The sequence below is a fragment of the Lepisosteus platostomus genome, chromosome 2 (genome assembly GCF_059453375.1).
Source record: "Lepisosteus platostomus isolate fLepPlt1 chromosome 2, fLepPlt1.hap1, whole genome shotgun sequence".
Lineage (NCBI taxonomy): Eukaryota > Metazoa > Chordata > Actinopteri > Semionotiformes > Lepisosteidae > Lepisosteus > Lepisosteus platostomus.
In genome coordinates this window covers 74,569,252-74,592,139 of record NC_142612.1, presented here as the reverse complement: position 1 = coordinate 74,592,139, position 22,888 = coordinate 74,569,252, and the positions used below count along the sequence as shown (strand labels likewise).

At 39.9% G+C, this 22,888-nt stretch overlaps 2 protein-coding genes across 2 annotated transcripts; one reads left to right on the top strand and one right to left on the bottom strand.

The window, feature by feature from the left end:
• The first annotated feature begins 3,577 nt into the window (after positions 1 to 3,577).
• lxn (latexin) lies at positions 3,578 to 12,839 on the top strand. Its single transcript, XM_088618434.1, has 7 exons — positions 3,578 to 3,869; positions 9,285 to 9,443; positions 9,849 to 9,911; positions 10,829 to 11,006; positions 11,367 to 11,503; positions 12,187 to 12,249; positions 12,339 to 12,839. Exons 1-7 carry the CDS (start codon positions 3,699 to 3,701, stop codon positions 12,474 to 12,476), a joined length of 909 nt encoding a protein of 302 aa, XP_088474560.1. The 5' UTR covers positions 3,578 to 3,698; the 3' UTR covers positions 12,477 to 12,839.
• On the bottom strand, positions 4,433 to 22,490 carry gfm1 (G elongation factor, mitochondrial 1). The gene is made up of 18 exons (XM_088618239.1): positions 22,284 to 22,490; positions 19,783 to 19,935; positions 18,946 to 19,078; positions 18,367 to 18,571; positions 17,776 to 17,892; positions 17,116 to 17,266; positions 16,530 to 16,684; positions 15,499 to 15,583; positions 15,111 to 15,248; positions 14,209 to 14,310; positions 13,917 to 13,973; positions 13,439 to 13,576; positions 12,945 to 13,027; positions 8,317 to 8,479; positions 7,652 to 7,796; positions 6,925 to 7,085; positions 6,193 to 6,246; positions 4,433 to 5,514 (listed from the first exon to the last, which is right to left on the bottom strand). Exons 1-18 carry the CDS (start codon positions 22,356 to 22,358, stop codon positions 5,383 to 5,385), a joined length of 2,247 nt encoding a protein of 748 aa, XP_088474365.1. The 5' UTR covers positions 22,359 to 22,490; the 3' UTR covers positions 4,433 to 5,382.
• Between the last annotated feature and the right edge of the window lie 398 nt (positions 22,491 to 22,888).

The following is a 22,888-nucleotide window of genomic DNA, read 5'->3' as shown; positions in this document are numbered from 1 at the left end:
ACAAACAAAGATGCTGCACTGGGATGTGAAATACTGCTTTTATATTTTCCATTCTGCGTGTCGCTTTCTAGAAAACATGTTTTAGAATTCATCGTTGCCCTAGCTTTTATCTGGCCTAATCAATTTTTCTTTTTTTAATACAAGGCTAATCAAGGCTAATACTTCACTTCGTGAAATAATTTAATATGGGAGCTTTTTTATGTGATTGAAATCCATTGAACATTCCCGATTTTCTTCATAAAATCGAGCCCAGTGGCTGTTCAGGAATGAGGAATGAATTGGTTCCCAGGTTTATGCTACTTTTATGTAGAAATTAAATGCAACAGAAATACTGATTCTGCTTAACCGTACGAGAAAAATCCAACATTATAAATGGGCGATTACTCACTCAATGGGAATGCTTTACTGACGTGCCCAAGGCAGTCACCAGCGTTACACAGTGTTAAGCCCACACAAATTTTACTGACAGTTTCAGAATAAACACACTTGCTTTCAAACTTGAGTACCTGTTTATTCTGCGAAGTCTCTTGAGAGAATCAACATGGCTTGGCAGTTTCACTGTTTCTGCTTGCTGGCTGTCTAAAATGTTTATACAAATATAGGTGGTAATGGACTCCATGAACAATGCAGTGTTTAAATCCCGTGTTCTTACAATATTTTTATTTAATCTTTAGGTAAATAAATATTGATATAGTGAGTTTCATGCAAAGCAATCATCCAGTGTACTCACTTGACTATTTCAAAGAGACAGCCTGTTTTATTTTTCAATGCAGAGTGTGCAGAATATGGAAAGGTAAAAACAAACATGCCTCAGAATATCAGAACTTTTCTCCCGTAGTGATTAAATCCATTGTCTTTCTCTAACAGACCAAATCTGAAGAGTGAAGGTACTGAAAAAATCTCTGTTACACCAAGGACACATTCCCACACGCTCTATAGACCCGGTTTGGCTCTTGGTTGCACAGTATCGAGTAGTCTTCGCAGGTTAGTATTTTAATTCTGAGCTTTCTTGACTTTTGTGCCATCTAGTGTTTGGTTTGCAAGAACATCTGCACTAATTATGAATGCTCAACATAAAGTCTTTCTAGTGGATTAATCACATAAATAGCAGCTTTCTATATATGTATTATGAGGGCATTAAGTTAAAAAAATGTATCTTATCTTATCTTTATAACTCTAATAATAAATTACAAGGCATTCTTGAATACCCAGAGCATTCTGACTCTGCTTAAGATCACATTGACTACAATGCATTCCTGAATACCCAGGGCATTCTGACTCTGCTTAAGCACAAATTGACTACAATGCATTCCTGAATACCCAGAGCATTCTGACTCAATTGCTTAAAGAACAAATTGACTTCAGTGCATGCCAAACTGAATCAGAAGTATCAAGCATGGCAGCCTTACCTTATCTGGTGGTGATATTGATCAATTCATATGCCATTATAAACTAATTAGCTGCCTGCCAGTAGGCAACAGAGAAAATGTTGGCTGCACATTTTATCTTCAGCAGAACTATTAGTACACCAGATTACTAATGTATGAAGATTGTTTGGCAAGTAAACATTATTGTCATTAGAAAGAAAGCCCGATTCATAACCTGACCTCGCCCTACACGAAATAGGAAGATTTATAGTCACTCGCTGTCTCTTTATTTGATTTGGACTGATGAGTTCCCAGGGTTACCGCTGGTTTACTGAATTCGGTCCAACTGGATAGACGTCAGTCATACTGTATGTCCAAATAGACTTACTGCAGGGCTCGAATCCAAAACTAATAACAAAATCCATAGCACTTATACCCAACATTATTTTTAAATATGTTTCTTTATACAGTATATATAATTCAATACATAATGCAATCTGTATAGATTACAGATAAAAATATAATAAGTAATTCTCTTATCAAAGGAGATATTTTTTTAATCTGCGTTATTCCAATTCATTTCCTCAATGTTTTAAATTATGCTCACACAGCTCTTACCCGACAATAGTTAGAAAACTGTTTTCAAAACCAATTATCTTTCCAACTCTTCCCCAGTTCATTATTTATGCCCTCAAGGTCCAATGCCATGAATCCTTGCTGTATACCACCTTGCCTGCCTTTCTCAGGCTGGGTGATACAGTATACCTGCTGCTTGGCTGTGGTGCGATGAATACGTACGCTCAGACATCCGTTACTGGATTCTGTTGGCCACTTCATGATAGATTTTCTTCTTTGGATTTCTCTAATGTGTGATTTGACTTTTTTAAAAATATATATAATAATATTAAAAAAAATAATTTTAATTAAAAAAATGTTATAGTTTATTTACAGTACATTACAGTGTTTTTCTTCAAGCTAAAAAAGCTAAAGCAAACCTTTGAAATCAGTGCTGTCAAAAATTAGAAACAAAAGAGCAAATGGAAACTAAGAGGTGACGAGCAGGTCTTCTTGGAGCTGGGGGAGAAAGACCACCAAGTTATGGATGGGGTAGTTTCTGTTATGCTATGCCCCAGAAGCAAAATTAATTAAGCACTGTGATTACAAAATCAAGTAACTGAGATATCACTGACATGTTTATCATTATTTGGCTAACACCTTTGCTGAAAGCACCTTACATTTCTAAATACTATATATAAACAGGTGGCCATTTTACTGCAGCAATCTGAGTGATGTACCCGCTCATGGATAAAACAGCAGTGTGATCTAGGTCAGTGAACAAACACCTCTGAAGTGCACACTGTTGCTCTCACACACTTGCACAAGTTGTGTCTTATCCCAATTTAGTAACTTGACCTCGCTAAACTGAAACCAAACTTCAAGCTACACGATCAAAACAGCAACATATATTTGATGTGACATAATTTTGCAATGAGGGTGTCTAACTTACTCAATCTAAAAATCTAAAACAGTGAAAAGAAAGAAAAACTTTTCTTTATGCGGAATAAAGTAGTGACATGAACACTTGATTTTGCAGTCAGTGTTCTGTGTACACAAAGTACTGTACTGTATATGAAATTGGACCCTGGACTCATGTGAAAAAGGTGGTAAATTCTGAGGGGCAATCTCTCACGCAGTTGAGGGATAGGCAGCCGATCATATGATCTGATAAAATGTTCAACTGAAAATCTTTAGCATGTGTTGTGAGGAGACCAAACAGACTGGCCAAGGCACAAATTAAACAGGCTTGAAGTGCACAAACAAGATTTCAACGAGACCAAGGAGGAGAACGAGCCATTAGAAAGAGATGGAAGGGCTGCCTTTGCGTGTTGTTTTTTTTGTGTCACAATCTGCACTTAAGAAAACAAAACTGAAGTGACTGAGAACTGAACAGTCACCAGAAGCAAAAACAAAGGGACCAGGCCTGAGGTCTGACATCTGGATGTGGAGCCTGGCATCTGCTCAGGAGCAGGAAATAACACTTTGTACCAAGTGAGGAAAATGAAGCCAAGGCTCCATCGCAGGATGTGTTACATTCCCTTTCCCCGACAACAAACATGGCAAAAACAGATGGGGGAGAGGGGGGAGGGGCAGCTCCCAAGCCAACTGTGTGAGAAACGGGGTGGAAAAGCACAAACAAAAAAAGTCAATCTGGGGAGTGTCAGCTTCCCTTATCCAGCTCAGGAGGAATCTGACTTTCTGACGTCAGCAGCAGAACTATTATAACTGGAAATCCTCTGAGGTCGGGGCCGTGTTGAGGCTCAAGTTCTCAAGATGCGCTGGGCTCTGTGTGTTGCTCTGGGATTGCTTCCTCTGGTTTGTGGGCATCCCACATCGGGAACCGGCCAGGAAGAACTCCAAGACGCCGACCCACTTCGCTTCAAATCTGGGTCCACCAGCGGTAGAGCCCATGAGGTCCCAGCAGAAACCAACCCCCTCCCCGAGGTAAGCAACCGCATTCTCGTTGGCTGAAGCCTGTTTTGTCTTCTTCCTCGCCTAATAAAAGTGCCTCTGAAAACAACCGGCACTCGCTGAGAAAAACACGCACCAGCTTTTGCAAAAACACAACCTGCCCCTTTTCAATCAGGACAATGCACAGGAAAAGAAATGGACTTCCTCTCTGTTGTAGGATCCAGAAGAGGTACAAAATTGCATAATTTGCCAATGACAATCACAGGCGGGTAAGAAGAAAAGATCTTTTGTTTCTCCAGAGAAGGATACATTTGCAAAACAAATGCTCCTCCTGTTGAAACGTTGGGTAATACTGAAGTGCAAATGCAAAGAAGGGATTAGTCAATCCCCAAATTTTCATAAGTGGTTTGTTCCTCTTTCGAAGCAAAGAAAAAAAATTAAAAACCAAAACAGCTGACGCCCTTCATTTGAAACGTTTTCCCATCTGTAGTTCATCTAGTAGTTTAATTAATATATCTTATTGTATTGTATTTGTCAAAATATCCTTTTGATTGTTGTTGAATCAGATTCACCCAAATGATTATTGTGAGTTCACGTTTTTGAGCCAAGATAGAAAACTTTTATAATTGTACAAGTGCAATATTTAAAGTTTGCTGAAAATGCATTTTGGGGAAAAAAACACCTTTTAGGTTTATGGTCATTCATTTTTAACCAAATTACATAAGACAGTAATCAAAACTCTCTTTTAAGTTTGTATCAAAATTAGACTAATGCCATATACATTTCTAATTACATATACTGTGTGTATATTCCAGATACTATACACACATGTATACTTCATTACCTCAATCCATAAATCACATTTTAAAGACATGAAAGATACAAACATTCACAGATTCCCATTTTAAAGAACAAAACATTGATAAAAACTACTAGTATTTCCTTAACAACAATTACTACTTCTAACATGCACCAATTCGGTACCTCAGTTTTATTTTCTCAACACTTAAGTAGATAAAAATACAATTGTTGGAAATCATAGTGTCCATTCTCAATATTGTAACTGTACACAGTCCATAAATCTTTACTGTACATTGTTAAGCCAGGCCTTTGATTGTGTGCTAAATACGAACCTTTATTTGTAACAGTAGCACTATGAATTCGGATTATTAAGTAACATTAAATCCTGAAAAAATAAAACTATGAACAGCAGGGAACAAATTCTGATAAACTGTTTTCGAAAACTGATGAAGGTCTTAAAATGGTTTCAGTACAATATAAAGATTTACTCCACTTTGGAATGGCCTTTACTGAAAATTAACAGAATAAGAGCAGAATGAACAATATTTCAAATATTACTGATTTCAAGGTTTTCTAGCAACCAGTCTCACTACATACCAGTAACATTTCTTCAAAATGCCATTACTATTCAGTGTCCATAAAATGAAAATAACCGTCCCAACGATTCTTCGGCATTTTCCCCAGGTTGGTGTTCTTCAGCAATGAGATCAATCAGAAAAAAAACATAAACAGGTGGCCAGGTGGTTCAGTTCTTGGCTTTGCCCTTCTTTGAAGGTAGCTGGCCCGTGGATTCTAAATACTTTTGGACAAGTTCCTCTTGTGTGCTGGGCAAACATGGCTGATACTTGCTGTACTCCATTGTGTATTCACCTTTGCCCTAAGTGAAAGGAGACAAACAAATAAATCACTACTTTCTTTATACTGTCAAGTATGTGTCATTCACACAACAGTTACCAAGAACAGTCCGCTCATGTCTAAAGGAACCAGATACTGGTGACATGGACACTGTTTGATTACAGCTTGTTCTGTCCCTTGTGCTTGTTTCTGATTCCTCCCACAGTCCAAAAATGTGCCGTCCATTTTTGGCGTCTCTAAATTGCTGCCTTGAATGGAGGTGTGTGTGTGCCCTGCAATGACCTGGTGACCTGTGCCTGCTATGATAAAGTTCAGCTCACTGTCCCCCCCTAAGGATACTGAAAAAGGATGGATGGAATGAATCAGTTTAATAAAACAAGAAAATCTCTGACGACTCAAAAGACATCAATGCTACAAAGCTGATTTTGATAATATTAGTGTAGTGTAATAGTAATATGAGGAACTGTGCTTGCTCATTATACCCTTTTTACAACAGTACTTGACTCCTCTTGTTTATAGGGTATTCTTCATGGAATAACAAGCAACACACAACGCTACATGTTAGTTTAACTTTTTTTAACAGAAAAGTTTCTGAAAAATTGGCTTTACACAAGTTACTTAATCTGAATGTTAAACTCATATATTATCCTCATTCCTCCCAAAAAACATGTACATGTGCAATAGCTTTATGGTACCTTACCTCTGTGCATGACCTGAGTTCAGTGGCATACCCAAACATATCATTTAACGGAACCTACAGAAAGTGGACAATAATTAGAATCACTAATATTATTTGACTTCCTTCAAACAGGTGAATGAGATCAATTAGCTTCAGGCAACCAAAGCTGAGACGGGGCAAACAGCCTCCTCATTTGTTCATATTCATGTTCTTATGAAATATTACTTTGTAAAGCTGCACCCTAAAACATCTTATAAAGAGCAGTGATTAAGTACAGAGTACCACTTAAACTAACTGCTTGCTTTTCCAAAACACTTTAGGGAAATTATGTACTTTTAAGTTTATCAAATAACTTGGAAGAACCTCAGAACATAATAATAAACTATTATATACAGCGCCTTTAAAAGGTGGCTTCTCAATGCGCTATACAGACTGACAACAACAAAATACACATTTTGAAATACACAATGAGAGGAGACAGCAGATGAGGGTACTGAATACAGTAGGAGCAGAGCGGTAAATAACAGAACCAGTTAAGTAAAGGACCTTCTAAAGAAGAAGATTTTGAATTTAGATTTGAAATAGTTTAGAGAAGGGGCAAAACATCTCATAAATGTGTTAATTCCTACAACATGTCAAGCTGGGACTGTAATCAAAGTACAATACAAATCAAACCACAATTTATCTTCTAGTTTCATGCACATATGGGTCATTTCCCATTTGTATGAATGCCATCATGGGAACTATGCTTACATCAGCATAAAGGGTGAAGTAGCCCTCCTGTCCATCCTGTCCGGTAATGAGGCCATGTCGACGGTTAATGCCAGCGATCACTGTTCCCTGAAACTCAGTGGGAGCCACAACTTCCACAGACATGATGGGCTCCAGGACACTCACGTTTGCCTTCTCCATAGCTGGACAGGATCAAGAGCAGGAACAGCAGGGTTACACACCACAGTCGTCAGATTCGCAACCAATTCACCAATCCCATCCCCAGTTTCAAATGAACAAAACACCGTGACTTCTTCTTTTCAGGAGCACAAACTAATTGCAACTTGGTCAAAACCTTCCTCATCTTTTGTTATAGCCACTGTTTTCCAGGACTACAAATTTAAACAGTTTTGGAAAGTCTGAAAGCTTAACTGATGAAGCAGCCAATTATTTTAATAAGCGCTTGCAACGTAGAAAGCCATATCTGACTTGTACTTGAAATAATTGTTTCAGCTAAAATAAATTTTTTAACAAAAAGGTCATCACATGAAATAGTCTACATCAGCTACTGTACTTCTAATAATAATGTATTTATACAGCAAGTTTTACTCCAAAGCAACTCAAAAGCTGGTTTACAAGTAGGAAGGAACTATTTTCATTCACTACTGAACTACACACCTTCACTAGTTTGCAGTAATAAAGCACAACAAAGGAGAGAAGTGAAAGTGCCGCAGGCAGCAGAGCTGAGAGTTCAGAAGGCTGCTCCTACCCTGCTTGAGAGCTCCTTCTCCTGCTCTGATGAAGGAGATCTCATTGGAGTCCACCATGTGGTGAGCGCCATCGTCTAGCAGGAAGCGCACGCCGGAGATCTTGTGGCCTGTCAGAGGGCCTTTCTCACAGGCTTCCCGAAATCCCTGCGGGCAGTATGAACAACATGCTCCTTCACAATAAAGCTGCACAGAGGACGGACACCACCACCCTTCCAAAATCTGCCATGAGTATTTCACACTGTACTGTTCCGAAGTTGCTGATAAGGCATTTAGTATAAACAAAGGTATAGAGCATTTTTCAGAATTAAAACATTTTGAAAGATTTTGAAAGCAACAAAAATGTTTACAAACATTTGCAAACATTTCAAACTGCATATAGACTGATTAAAAATAAAACAACATCCAATTATAGGACACTACAAAATCATAGTATAGTTTAGTACAGTATGCCTATATAGGGAGGCTTAACAGTCTTTTTTAGTTTATTCTGTGTTAACTTGGTCTGACTTGGAAATATTTGTTTCAGACTTACTGCACTGTTATAATAGTGTAACACAATTTGTTTGAAAACTGTATTAAAAAAAATATATGACTACACAAGGGCTGATTAGCTGTAAAATAAAATAACTAACAAGTTTTTATCCAATACAAAAAAAAAAATTGCCTTTTCAATTGCAGGCACAAACTGTTTTGGTATATTTGTGCCGATGGTCTGGTCAACAAACTCCACTTTGGTGTAGCCATCTGGCCCCAGGGCTTCCAAAACTCCAACGACTTTCCCATACTGCCCTGCTCCACCAGACTGCTTCTTGTGCGTGTAATCGAACCTGGAATTCACAGACACACAATTGATATTTTTTCTCATTGGGATCAAACCTTTTTACCACACAAATTGAAAGTGAGTGGAAAACTGAAAAAAAGCTTTATATATTATGTACCTACAGCATGGTGCCCAGTCCTGATGTGCCTGCAGGCTTTCTAAACCTCTTTCAATCTCCGGCACCTGGGGAGCTGGGATAAGTTGGTACATCACTGTACTTAAGCCCACAATATGCTCATTCAGGTTATTTAGAGTCAGGTTGAAATGAAATCTTGAAATCACATGAGCTCCTTCAAATATGGATTAGACACTCCCGATCAACTGACAGGTTCCTGTATAACACATCTTTCAAATATTTAGATTGATATGGAGTTCTGCCATTAGAAGCCTTTTTAACACAATGCAAGAAAGCTAGAATATCTGTTGAAATGACACCAACTTTAAATACACCTTTAGCGCTGAGCTGACAGAGGAACTAGAGAAGATATTCAGATCCCTGTGGACGAATTAAAACAGTGCCTGTGTCTTTAAAGAGGCCATCTTTGTGGTGAACAGTCTGACTAAGCCTGTGGAGCAACAGGAAGTTACATCAAACAATGTAACTAAAGCAAAAGGAGCCCTTTGCTGGAGTTGCTGTGGCTAGGAATTCTGCTCAAGCATGGGGTGACACTCTGGTTGGTTTTTTTCCCCCCATATGAGCTGCACGACATTTCGCAACCTTTTTCACAGAGCCTGAAAAGAGGGGAGAACAAAGTCCATGTGTTAGTGGACACACCTAGCTCAGGACAGAAACTTCGTTTTTCCTTTCCCAGACCACAGAGGTGAATCCAGCTATGCCTGTGGAAGAGCTCAACCCGTCCCATTACCAGGCGAGCCGAGCTGCCAAGGTGGCGGAGCACTACCTGAACTACCATTACGGCTCCCCTTTCAGAAGGTTTATTATTCGTCAGGTTAAAAGGGCCACTTTAGAGGTAAGAGCGTATACACACTTCACTTGAACTGCAGATACACCCTGAAGCCCATCTTGGCCACAACCGGGTGGGTAGACAGTGAGTATCTCTCTTAAGTTTTAGTATTGAAAACATCACAAATTAAATGCCAGGCGAAATTTGCTAAACTCATTAAGAAAATAATATTTTTTTTTATTCTGTATGATCTTGCCAATCTTGCATTCTGAAAATAGCCTTACACTAATTAAAATGGGAAGCAGGAAGACAGGTTTATTTAACTTCTTTAAAAATATATACAACTCATACAATACAAATGTACTTTTTGGTGTGGGGTGATTTTTCAAATGTTTGAAACTGGATTTTTTTTTATTCGATTTTAAAGGTTTTGCCAGTTCTTGCACTTATCCATTATTTTATGAATCTTAGGAAATTCCTACAGGAGCAGCAAGGTATCACATTGAATTTTCACTGGAAGAGATGGTCAGCAATGTAAGTTTTTGTTTTTATTGTAGATCTGATTTCCTCACAAATAAGTAGAACTTATAATATTTCTGCCTATAGCATTACTCCTGTTGTAGTTCTGTACATTTTGCAGCTCAGCTCCAGACCAAGGTTTAAAGTTGTTACTTGATCAGTTAAAAAGAGGTGGTAAAAACAGAAATAAGAAGTGAGACCTTTACTCACCACAGTTGACTTGGTACAGAACTACTGTACCAAATGCTTTAGACTACATGGGTCCACTAAACTACTTGAACTAAACACTAGTTAACATGTCCAATGGGTTCATTTTAACTGTCTCTTTTATTTAAGCTGCACCCCTCTTAATGTAATTGTTAATTCAGTTGTTCCTTTTGTCATTCTGCATATGTTGTTAACAAAAGTAGATATCAAATAATGAATTTGCATGTTTTCATAAGAAATAACTTTACAGATTTTTGTGATTTTACAGTTATAACCCATGTCAATTTGGCAATTAACGTTTTTGCTATCACTTATTATCAGTTCTAGTCCCGATTTCAAACACCAGAATTGCTTCAGGCTAGTGTTGGATTACTAAACAGGCTGCAGTATTGCAATGAACTCCAAAAAGTACTATGGATATATCTTAAATAGTATTATTACATTGTATTCGGAGACCAAATACTTTAGTAATGTATTATAAAGAGTGAATATGCCTTTAAGGATGCCAACCAATCTCCCCTAATTATCTAAACATAATTTTTTGGGTTAACTTTTTCCATGAGGAAAAAATACAGTTTAATGTTCCTCTGCTGAAGAAAGTGGAACACATAGAAAACTCTATTTGATTTTTGTCTTATGGTACTGTATATCTCACTCAGTTACCAAGCAATAGCAAAAAAAAATTTTTTCCCCTCTGTAGTTTTCCATGTGTTTATCTTTCACAGACAACCATTGGAAACTGTGCAGCAGAAATAGTTTTTGAGAGAACTGAGGAGCAGAAAACTCCTCAAGTTCAATGCACTTGTGATGACCTCCTGAAAATAAACACTTCTGAAGCAGAGAACAGTTTCTTCCACCAGATCAAGAAAAGTTCTGCCCTTGTATCTGGCCAGTACATTCCAGGTACTGAAAGTTGATTTTTAAAATAATTGATTCTATATTAAATATTGAGAACACGATATTATATACCACTCTTAAGAGGGCTCTGTGCAAAATAAACGTACACATACACTATCAGTATACGCTGATGTATGTAGAAACACTTCTTTTACGTTTCCAACAGATTTAGAAAGGAGTACTTATTACTAAAGGATATTCTCTCCTCAATTAATGAAAAATATAGAAAGAAAATCTCATTTTAAATAATTTGGCCAAAAGATCTAGGTCTGTTTAAATATTTACACTTGGCACATAAACCATGAACAAAAACAAAGAAATGTAATGAATGATTACTAAAGAACCTACTGCTATGTCTATCGACAGACAGCTATGGATTCACTGCGCCGGAAATGACACCCTTGTGGCACCTGGGAGGTGTGGCCGCAAGCTTTGTGATGTTGAAGGAATCCAATGAATCCACACTATACAATGTGGCGCAAATCCTGAGCCTACAACAGCAGGCAAGTCTAACACGTGACTGTCGGACCTTCGGGAGCAGCAGAGGCAGAAGCAAAGAAATTGTATCTTTCAGAGTAACGCATAATGAGGGGCGGAGCGGTGGCTCTGTGGCTAAGGATCTGCGCCAGTGACTGGAAGGTTGCCGGTTCAAATCCCGTGGCCGGCAGAGGAATCCTACTCCGTTGGGCCCATGAGCAAGGCCCTTAACCCTAACTGCTCCAGGGGCGCCGTACAACGGCAGACCCTGCGCTCTGACCCCAAGCTTCTCTCCCTATCTGTGTCTCCATGGAGAAAAGCTGGGGTATGCGAAAAGACGAATTCCTAATCCAAGAAATTGTATAGGGCTAATAAAGAAACATTAACATTATCATTACATTATTATCATAATGCCGGTAATCAATCACTGGCATTAAAATAGATGTTTTTTTCCCCCTTGTCTATTCACAATGAGGCCAAGGTCTTCATATAAGATCCCAGTTTTAGTACCAGTTAAAGCACTCACTTTTCCAGATTGAACCCTGATATGCCAGGTGAGTTCAGCATCTTACAGCAAGCGCTTCATGTAAAAGGGTTTGTCTTCAAGACAACACTAATTACAGTACCTGCACCAATCTAAGCACATTCTGGAGCTCTGAGCACCATGTGCTCTGTTTCTTTTACAATGTTTTTCTTTTTATTTGAATAGGAATCAGAAGGCGAATCCCTTGTATTTGACTATGAAGTCCTTCTTCATGAGTTCATATCACAGGTAAATCAACTAAGTATCAATTAAATAATAAAAACCGGCACTGAGTTTTATCCTGTAATGTACTGATCACTGTTCTGTATGTGTTACAGGAAATGATCCAGTGGCACATGAAGGTTAACTGGAGTCCGACAGAGGGAGTAAAAGTAACTCAGAGTAATTTGCAACCCAAACACCATCACCACTCGCCAACGACAGAAAACCCAGTCATCAATTCCTCCAGCACCTAATGTTCTTAAAGTCGCTACTGGGAAAAGACCTCAGGCCACCCTGGCAGTAGCATACAAAGCTGTCATAGTAATGCATTAATTACAAAAATAACCTTGGAAACAGAAGACAATACTGAGAAATTAACATCTGATGGTCTATGTAGAACAGAATGTCTAATAATTATTCTCTAGCCTTCTTAGCACGTATAGATATGAATTCCAACAAATGTATTGATTGCAAAAGTACAGAAATAAATACCAATAAATTCAGGGATGGGTGGTGGTGGAAGATGTGAATTATTAGAGAGATTGTACTTTTCTATGTACAAGATTGTTCTGTCATGTTTGTACCAAGAAACACAAATAAAATATATCTGCACTGTAGATACGAGGAAGAAAAAATAATTATGTGGCAGCTGGAGAAGGTATCTAAACTAAGATAACTAAAGTAATGTATTAAAACTCTGCTCCTAATGTTTTAAGACTTACGGCACGGTGGATGAGATGGTTTCTCTGAAGGCAACCTTAGGTTTTCCCATCACACAAGGACAGCTGTACTCTCTTTCCATTCTCTAAAGACAGTGCAAGGGAACATATTAACTGCTTGCATTTTTACAGATAGATTACCAAATCATCAAATGCCCAATTTGATCCAATTCAGACTTTGTGAGAACTTTCCCCGTTAAGGAAAATATTATTGGAATAGGACTGGAAACTTTTACAGGAACACGTGACAAATGCCTTTCTCTTTCCCTGGCTAGAGCAATCCCCAGTTTGACTGTTTGACTTGTGGGACGCAGAGCTCAATATGTCGGCCATTACTCTCATCACAACCTCAACTGGGGGTCATCTTGACAGGGCAGCAGATATTTCAAGGCCTTGTGGAATACATCTTACGTCCTCGGGTTAATGGGTGGACAGTCCTAGAATGTTCACTAGGGAGTGCATTTCAGTGGAGGATTGTAAAAAGAAAAGCATCTTACCTGGGAGTAAATCTCAAGGTGTAGCTCCCCCATTCCCGAGATGATTGTTTCCCTACTCTCTGAATCATAGTGGACTCTGAAAGTTGGGTCTTCTCTGGTAAAACGGTTTATTCCTTTGGAGAATTTGTCTAAGTCGTTCTAAAACAAAGATAGAAGCTTTGCTTTTATTGAAAGCTTGTTTCCCCAGGAGCATTTATCAAAAACATAGAACAAAATATTCTATTTCTTACTGAGGATGAACACCACAAGCAGGCTAGTTCAGCTCGAGAGATGAATGGTACTCTATATATATTGTTCCAAGTGATAATTTTATTATTAAATGACATGACTGAACACTCCACCCATTTAGCTGATCATACATAAATTGTTTCAGGCCTTTGGAAACTGATGATTGAAAAGCTACCTGTAAAATCTGCTGGACCATGGTTTGAGACCCCCACCTTAACTATAGGCAACTGGATTCCAGTAAAAAACTTACCTTGTTAGTTGGCCTCATAGCTACTGATATTACTGGTTCTGGAACATGAATAGATTCCTAACAAGAAGACCAAAAATGAGTATTTAATAATGTAATATTATTACATATATTATTACATATTATTAAGTACAGGACAAGCACATTTATGCAGATCTTTCATTACTGACAATGAGAGCAAAGGTACTCTTTTGTACAAACAATTGGTGTACAAACTCAGGGATTCAGAGGAATTGTCAAAGAAAACTGGAATAGTGACCACAGAGCAATTCACTAGGACTTTTCTCCTACTCACCATGGAGAGATTGGCTGTAGTCTGCGCAGTGAAGGTGTCCCCGCTGGCACAGTCAATTCCAAACAGGGCACAGATATCGCCAGCATACACCTCTTCTACATCCTGAACAAAGTGAAATTAAAATTCAAAATCTTCTTAAACAGAAAACAAGGTTTTCCATGCTTTTGCTTTTTCAGAATAGTACAATTGGACTTTTTTGTCTTCATGCCTCAATAAAATGATTCAACACACAAAAACTACTCTTCACGCTGTCTTAGGTTCATTAAGTTTACTAATGAAGGGAAGGATTAATCAAACCATCAAATGTCATCTGACAAGTGTTTGTCTTGAATTTTATCTAAATGTTTTCTAATTTTATCTGTTGCTTTTGCTATTCCTCCTAATTTGTTATCGCCTTCAAACGTGACTGCTTTACTCTCTACCAGAATCTTGTTCATCGATCATCGATCAAATGAGGTAGAGCATTGATCCTAGTACAAGTACAGACCCCTGTGGTACTCCACTAATTACATCACTCCGATCTGAATATTCGCCCCAAAATGACCTGTGCCGGAAATCTATACATCTATACATTTTTATAGAGCTTTGAAACAGGAAAAATCTCCGATTATTTTTTATCAATAAACTCTTTGGGTGGTGTGATGAAGATCACTCTAATTCTTTAGCTGCCTACAATATAATGTAACAAGTAACAAGTCACACCCTTTAATTGATATACTTCTGAATAAGCCTTACAACACACCATTTTAAAACACCGGATCGTACTAACCCACTCTGAATAGTCTACCTTTCAGAGTTAGGACCCTGCTGCCAGTGACAGTGACCACAGGCCTGACAGTAACAAAACACCACTGCAGCGCGGCGCAATGCTCTCACGGTCGCTGCCCCACAGCGCGACTCACCTCCATCTGGTCGGAGTGAAGGCACACCAGGCGCTGCACTCGGACCCTCTTGCCTGTCCTGGTGTTGTAGATGTACTCGCTCTTCCTCAGCACTCCCTGATAAACCCTCACATAGGTCAGCTGCCCAAACCGCCCCGCCTGTCCACGTGGAAGGGGCAAACAACACCTCAGAGAGCGCTTGGATTTAAAGATTGCTCACAGAAAGAATTACAGTGTTATATGAAGAACAGGGAGAAACATAGACAGCTTGCGTAAGAGAAGAGTTAGAATATTTTTTTGTAAATCCAAACTGGGATACTAGATTATACATTTGACAAAGGACAAAGTGGAAAAACTTTGCCCTCATTCAAAGGACTTACTTTTGTTTTTTTACAGTTAACCAACTTACCTCTAATTTGAATGCCAAGCCAACAAACGGTTGAGAGGCATCCCTTGTTGGGTCCATTAAAATTTTAGTAGTCTCATTTGATTCCCTGTTGAACATGGAAAAAAAATACGTATTTTTCTTTGCCACAGACACCGCGCTCTTTCAGAAGAGGCCGTAACATTTATACATGCAAATGAGACAAGGAATTGTCCTATAAAGTCGGTGTGAAACGAGTCTCCTGCTGCCTTTGAAATGTGACAGCGTGACTCCCATGTAGCTCAGTCGATAAAGGTGCTCCCTGGAGAGCAGGCTGCGCTTTACGAAGCAGGCGTCATGAATTCGAAGAGCCATGCCACTGGCCAGAGGTTACTGGGGTTCCCCAAGTGATAGCACACATCATGCTGGGTTCTGGGATCAGGACTGGGACTAGTCAACCAGGGCTCTCAGAGTTGCTCACTACACAGCAAACACATCCTGGACATCTGCAGGCTTGCAGTGCTCTCAGGGAATAAACTTCTCCTCAAATTAACCCTCAGCGTCCGGTATGGTACTGCGCAGCCTGAGGCAAGCAGCTAGAAGGTAGGAGCTGTGAGCCAAAGTTGAAAACACAATTGGTGATTCCAAATCACTTGTATAAAGAGGAGAAATTGGAACAACAATGTTAAAAATGACTTATTTATGTAGCTGGGAGCCACCATTATTATATATGACAGATACGGTAAGAACGAAAGCAATATATTCAGGCACATGCAATCCTGCGGACAGGATGTCTGTGCTCAATCATTACATCAAGTCAATGCAGTCATGCATCGAAGGTCTGTGCTTGAACACAGAAATCATTACATACTCCGCAACGGCATGTTCTTCTGATTTCTGGAGACTGATGTACTTCCACCCTTTATATTTAGGCTAGAATTTATGGTTCACTGCTTGCACTTAATGTTGCGGAAAATGTTCCCCTACTATGCAGGGGGATGACAAACGACATCTAATACTTTATCTCATAATCCAGCTATAGCTTATTGAACTGAGAAGACATGCCGGACTCTTACTCTTGGTTGAGGATGGCATAGTTTTGAACCTCGGTGGGATTTGGCAGGTAGTCTAGGACAGCGTCCAGCAGGGGCTGTACCCCTTTGTTCTTCAATGCGCTGCCGACAAGAACGGGGGTGAAGGAGCGCTGGACTGTAGCCCTTCTGATAGCAGCCTGCAAGAAAATGACGATGATGACAATGACCTCGGCCTGGCCTAATGTACATCACACAGTGTTGTCTTACATTTTCTCAGCTTCAAGTATGTCAAACTAGAAATAAACCACTGGGCACAGAACCTGGGACGGAGACCTGCATTTCACACTGCGATGTACAATACTGCCCACTCTCAATATTCTCTGAATGCTGCACTTCTCCTTTCAACCAAAAGCTACTGGCCATAATGGAGATAGGCTTAAAGAATACAAAATACAAAGGTCTGATGGAAGGAAAATGGCTTCAAATATGGAGAATCTTCCGCTGATATATTAAGCATGTGGGTTCCCTGAGTTTTATCTGTCATCTTTTTTTTACATTGACTGAAAATGCCAACATCAATAAGCTGCTTGAATAAAAATGAGGCGTGTAATTAAAAGACATACTAGACCTTTAAATCTGTGTTTGTGGGCACCCTTTCCTCCAGAAACATCTCTCCCAGCAGCTCATCTGTATTGGCTACACACTCCACCAATTCCTGACGTCGGTCTGCCGCTTCCAAACGGAGATCTGCTGGGATCTCATCATACTGGATATTCTGTCTGTGGAAAGAGTGACATGTCCGCTTTACATCATCATATCACAGAAGAAGAAGCCTCAGGCCTCAGACTCATATTTATCCAGGTTTATAATGCAATCAAGCCTTTTGGAAAGTATCGCTTACATTCTTAGGGGTATATAAAATAAAGATATGAAATCAAACGAAACAATGGTTCCCCGCACCTCAGCCTGAGCTTCTCATCTTAAGATTTTGATTTTGCCTGTTTTGTATCGTGGATGACAGACGTCAAGTATGAAACAAGGGAAGATAGACAAGATCACTTCTGAAGGAGAAAACGAGAACCTGACTCAGTGAAGGACAGGCTAAAAATATACCAGTTACCAAAACCCATGTGGGGATTTCTCTTGATTTTGGTCAACCTAACATGAAATACCATGTTAATAACACTTAGGGCAATTAGTATTAGTATCTCTCACTCATATGGCAAGTCATATTCAACTCATTCTTCACTGTCCATATGCATCCTTTTAACCAAGAGTATTCACTTACCCAAATGGTCCTTCAAAGTATATGGCTCGTTCTTCAATGAGGTCAATAATCCCTTTTAAATTGCCTTCGAGTCCAATGGGGATTTGGACAAACGCTGCGTTGTGATTGAGCTTGGTTCTGCAACATGGGACAACAACAGCGCCTTTGAATATGGTGTGTTTTTCAAACTGCGAAAGAATACTGTATCCTGTTAGGACACAGCCATAATGGTGAACTGGACAACATGCAGACTCCATACAGAAAGTACTCCAGGCCAGAATCATACCAGGGTTTGAAACAGCAACATTGACCTATACACCACCATGCCACCCTGCTACCATCCATTTCCTTTGACATGCTTATATTTCCACACCACATGTAGAAATGACAAGGCATTCAACTGAGGACTGACAATCTTCCTTTGCATCAATATTCATACAGCATGCAACTGCAAGACGAGATCGTTTTAAAACACTAAGGCAGTGTAACACTGCCCTCTAGAGTGACTTCATTTGCAAGTACTCCTGCCGTAACCTACTGCAGTGTCAGTTTGAATATTTCAGAAATGCAGCTGGGAGTCTTCTTTCTGGATGTGTACAGCATTCACTAGACCTGATCTGTTGGAGAGCTCTGTCCGGGTTGGCCCCAAGCCTGTCCAGCTTATTGATGAAGGTCAGGAAGGGCACGCCGTAACGCTTCATCTGTCGGTTTACGGTCATGGTCTGACACTGCACCCCGCCGACGGCACACAGCACCAGGATCGCCCCGTCCAGCACGCGGAGGGCCCGCTCCACCTCGATGGTGAAGTCCACGTGGCCTGCGAGGACAGGGCCTTGTCAGAGCTGGTCAAGGTGCTGCGACCGTGCAGGACTCACCGAGATTCTCCCACTTCAGCACTGCTGTGTGAGTAACGCCGTTATAACAGCTGTAAGAGTTATGATATTAGAACTTATATCATTGAAGTTTTAACTTCAGATTCATTGGAGAATTCTTCTGATTCTGTCCCCAATGCATTTTATAGAAGTAGTTACATAATCTGTCCTACTTAAGACACATGAGGACTTAAATGTGAATTGAAACACAACACACAGAACAAGCAGAGGTCCACAGGATCATCATGGAACTTGGGGAAACAGCCAGAGGCCAGACGTTAATGCGGTTCTGGGCACTTCTCACACGTTGCTGGTCTACCTGGGGTGTCGATGATGTTAATGTTGTGCTGTTTCCACATGGTGTACGTGGCAGCAGACTGAATTGTGATGCCCCTCTGTCGCTCAAGCTCCATGGAATCCATAACAGCTCCCACACCGTCCTTGCCTTTTACCTGAGGAACACAAGACACAAGACACAAATACACTTTTTAAAGTTACAGATACTGAAACAATCACCTGATCACAAGGGTCTTTTCTTGTTTTACTGCATTCATAATACAATTCAATTTAGTCCTCCACAGTGAAATGAGAAACTTCAGGTTACAGACAGGACATGACATATAATCAAATCATTGGTCGATTACCAGACCCTGAATTATGATCACATCATCTTATAGTATGAGATTTTGGCAGTACCTGTACAGTAGAACTACAAAATACTGATGTAGAATCAGCATGTGGCCTTCTAAATACACTTTTGGAAATCACAATTTACAGACAATGTTCCTCAAATTTTCAAGAAAGAGAGTGTACTGATAAATGCAATGTGAAAAAGTGCTTGAAAGCAAAGTGCTTTAAGGGGCGTTTGACAACTTGAAAATGGCTGACATAATAATTCCAAGAACTGGACTGAAGACCAACATACTCACTTATTACTGAATGAAGTTTAGCATTTTTTTGTGTCTACAGTGACACACTGAAAGAGAGGCTTTCCTCTCTGTATTCATCACTGGAATTCATATTCTGCAGCACTGCATATTTTACAAAAAACCTCATGGACATGCCACAGAGTTATGGATTAGTCCATCACAAGGAACTGAATGAGATAGAGCATCCTGAGTGTGTTATTATAAGCTCAGCAAATTAAGAGCTGTACCTCATGCATTTCTGCTATTCTGCCAGTGTAGTACAGGACTCTCTCCGTCAGTGTGGTTTTCCCTGAGTCAATGTGGGCTGATATGCCGATGTTGCGGATCCTCTCATTGGGAATGACGCCCGTCGAACACGTCCTGCAGCTGTTAATCCATACCTGGAGCAAAGAAATGAGATGTGCAGTAATCAGAGACACCAGGAAAACAAGGCTAAAGCAGCTGGGCATGGGTTTGTTATGAGCACCAATAAGACAGGCCATGTACAGTATAACTGCATCAACTGCATCATATGTTCTATCAGTCGGCTGTGGCGAGCGCCATTTTCTACGTGGTGGTGTGCTGGGGCTCTGGGATTAGAGCAGGGGATGCTCACAGGCTGAACAAGCTCATCAAAACAGCAAGCTCTGTCATTGGGTCTGATCTGGACCCCCTGGAGGTAGTGGCTGAGAGGAGAATGGTGTCCTTACTAGAGGCCATCATGGACAACGTCTCCCATCCCTCTATGACATGCTTGTGAGAATAAAGAGCATGTTCAGCAATAGGCTGATCCACCTGCAATGCGACAGGGAGCGCTACAGGAGGTCATTCTTGCCTTTTGCCACAAGACTGTACAACTCATCCACTGTGTGTCTGGGCAGGGGCAACATTGACACGTTTTTGGACTAAACATGAACTTCTCCGTTTACAGCTGGTTTTCCTGTTTACCACTGATGTGCAATATATGCTGGGGATCTGTGCAATATATTTATAATGTGCAATATATCTCCTTGTGTACTTTACATTCAGGTTTGTTTTGTATCTTCTGTACTGTGTGCAATTCTGTATACCCCATTTTTTCCTGCACTTCTCACTGACTGTACTTACTGTATTGTATTGTTGTATTATTGTATCATTTTGTTACACTGTGCTGTGTTGCCTGTGCCAGGCTTCTGTTGCACTGCAATTTCCCTCATGGGATTAATAAAGTATCTACCAAATTCAGGAAATCGCTGACCTTTAATGGGACAGACAGGTGAATTCTTTATGATGATTAACATTTGTCAGCAGCGTGGATTAGCAGGGGTTTGACTGTGAAAAGCCACACCAAGAACCTGTGACCCTAATAAGCTGCGACACATGCTTTGTGCCATCTTGCAGATGCTGTGTGACTCTGTTCCCCTTCCTCTCATTGAGCCTGGACAAGCTCGTGCCTCTTCCCTGTCCCCTGAGCTCCAGCCTTCACAGACTGTCCTAACGCAACCCACAGATGTTCCCAGGGCCGGGGTCTGGCAGATATGAAACCCAGAGTGTAACTTTTAAAATTGTTTTCTCACAGGTAAGATATGGTCATACCCTGCTGGAATGTTGTCATGTCCCAGGACGTTATGATCTTTGCGTTGTGTAATGGAGTTGCCTTCGGTCACTACAAGTGGACTTTAGCAACTGGACAGACCACCACGCATGGACTGCCCCATCAATAAACCTGTTTGTTACACTGCACAGTCAGATATCAGTCTGCACTATTGTTGCTAGCATACAGCTGGTGGGTCAACATAAAAACTTCACTGCTACAGATAACCTGATTCCTAGGCAAGCCAGTGAGAGTGAAGACTCTCCCCAGTCTTCAACGTGCACTGAGGTGTCATTCTCTTCATTAGCGACACAAACATACGGTATTTTAAAATAGTTTGCTTTCTGTGTTTTTCTTTCTTGAATATCTACCAGGTTTCCACTTCAACTAAAGCTCCTCATCACCTTTGCCCATCAACCCTCTCGATAGTGAAGTGATGTAGTTCTCATGCAACAACAGTGACTCTGTTGTGTCCCAGTCACACTGAAGTCCCAATTCCAGAAATGATCAATCAAAATGACACCAAAATCAAGTAATCAATATACAAAACACTCCTAATATCATACTTGCATAATGTCAGAACTACTTGATGGAAAGTTTATACAGATACTTGTTTAACTTTCCCTGATCTAGTTACTATTATAAATACACAGTCCTTACACAAGCAAATCACTTACTTCATTTGCCTGTAAAATGAAAACGGAGCACTCCTCGACGAGAGTTACTTTGAATCTACGTATTTTTTCTGGACTTTGGCATAGGTAGAAATCAATAAAACCCAGCACAATGCTTAATAGACAACTGTCACCTGTAACATGCCACACAGCAGACTCACTTCAGCTACAGAGCAGAGCCTTTAGCGTGCCTAAGTTTACTTTCATCCTTAGCTTTAAATATATATGTATACATATTGATTTGAAAGTTACTTTAAGAATTAAAACGTTTTTGGAGAAAACAAACAAGCATCCGTATAGCCAACACTGAGGACACCTAGTTGCTACTTTAACCGCTTATATAATTATGTAAAGATGTATAGTTTATTAACCTTTATTCTGATCAAAATCTCAGCTTTGACAGACGTTAGGTAAAGTCAATAAATCCACGTTCAGCGTTCAAACTAAGGTCAGACGCATAGGAAATTATATGCTTATAAAAATGCACAAACACTGAACGTACCTGTTTTACGGTTAATGTTCCAGGGGTCCTTAGATGTCGCTTGCTCAAAATCAGTCCGGCTTTTAAAAAACGCATTTTGTGATCACTAATAGTCGATTACGTCCGTAGAAACGAACCATAAGAAAGTCAATTTTATTCCCTTCACCCTCACAGTATGACAGAGTGAAAGTCACGCCGGTAGATGTCACCGTCCTGATAGATGTGGCTCAACCGCATAAATGTAAATGACTTGGTCTCGGGCTCTTGGAGATGAGCGAGAGGTGAACTGGTATTCTGGTATTCGTCCTTTCAAAGTGCAGATTGCTTGCTTCCACTTCTTTTTGGAAGCTAAACAATGTAACACAAATTAGTGTGTTAAAAATAATTAGATAAAAGCTGCAGCAGACACCTACTTTCTTATCAATGTATCTTTCAAACTTTACTGAAAACAATCGGTAAAAATCCTTTAAATTTACTTTATTTTTACTGTCCATTGTATTCGTCTGTTTACAGTTGTGGTATTACTTAACTGTTTGTCGAAAGTGATTTACACAAATCACAGATCAAACAGCAATATCTCACACAGAGACACAACAAAAACTGGAATGCTAGAGAGGACAGGCTGT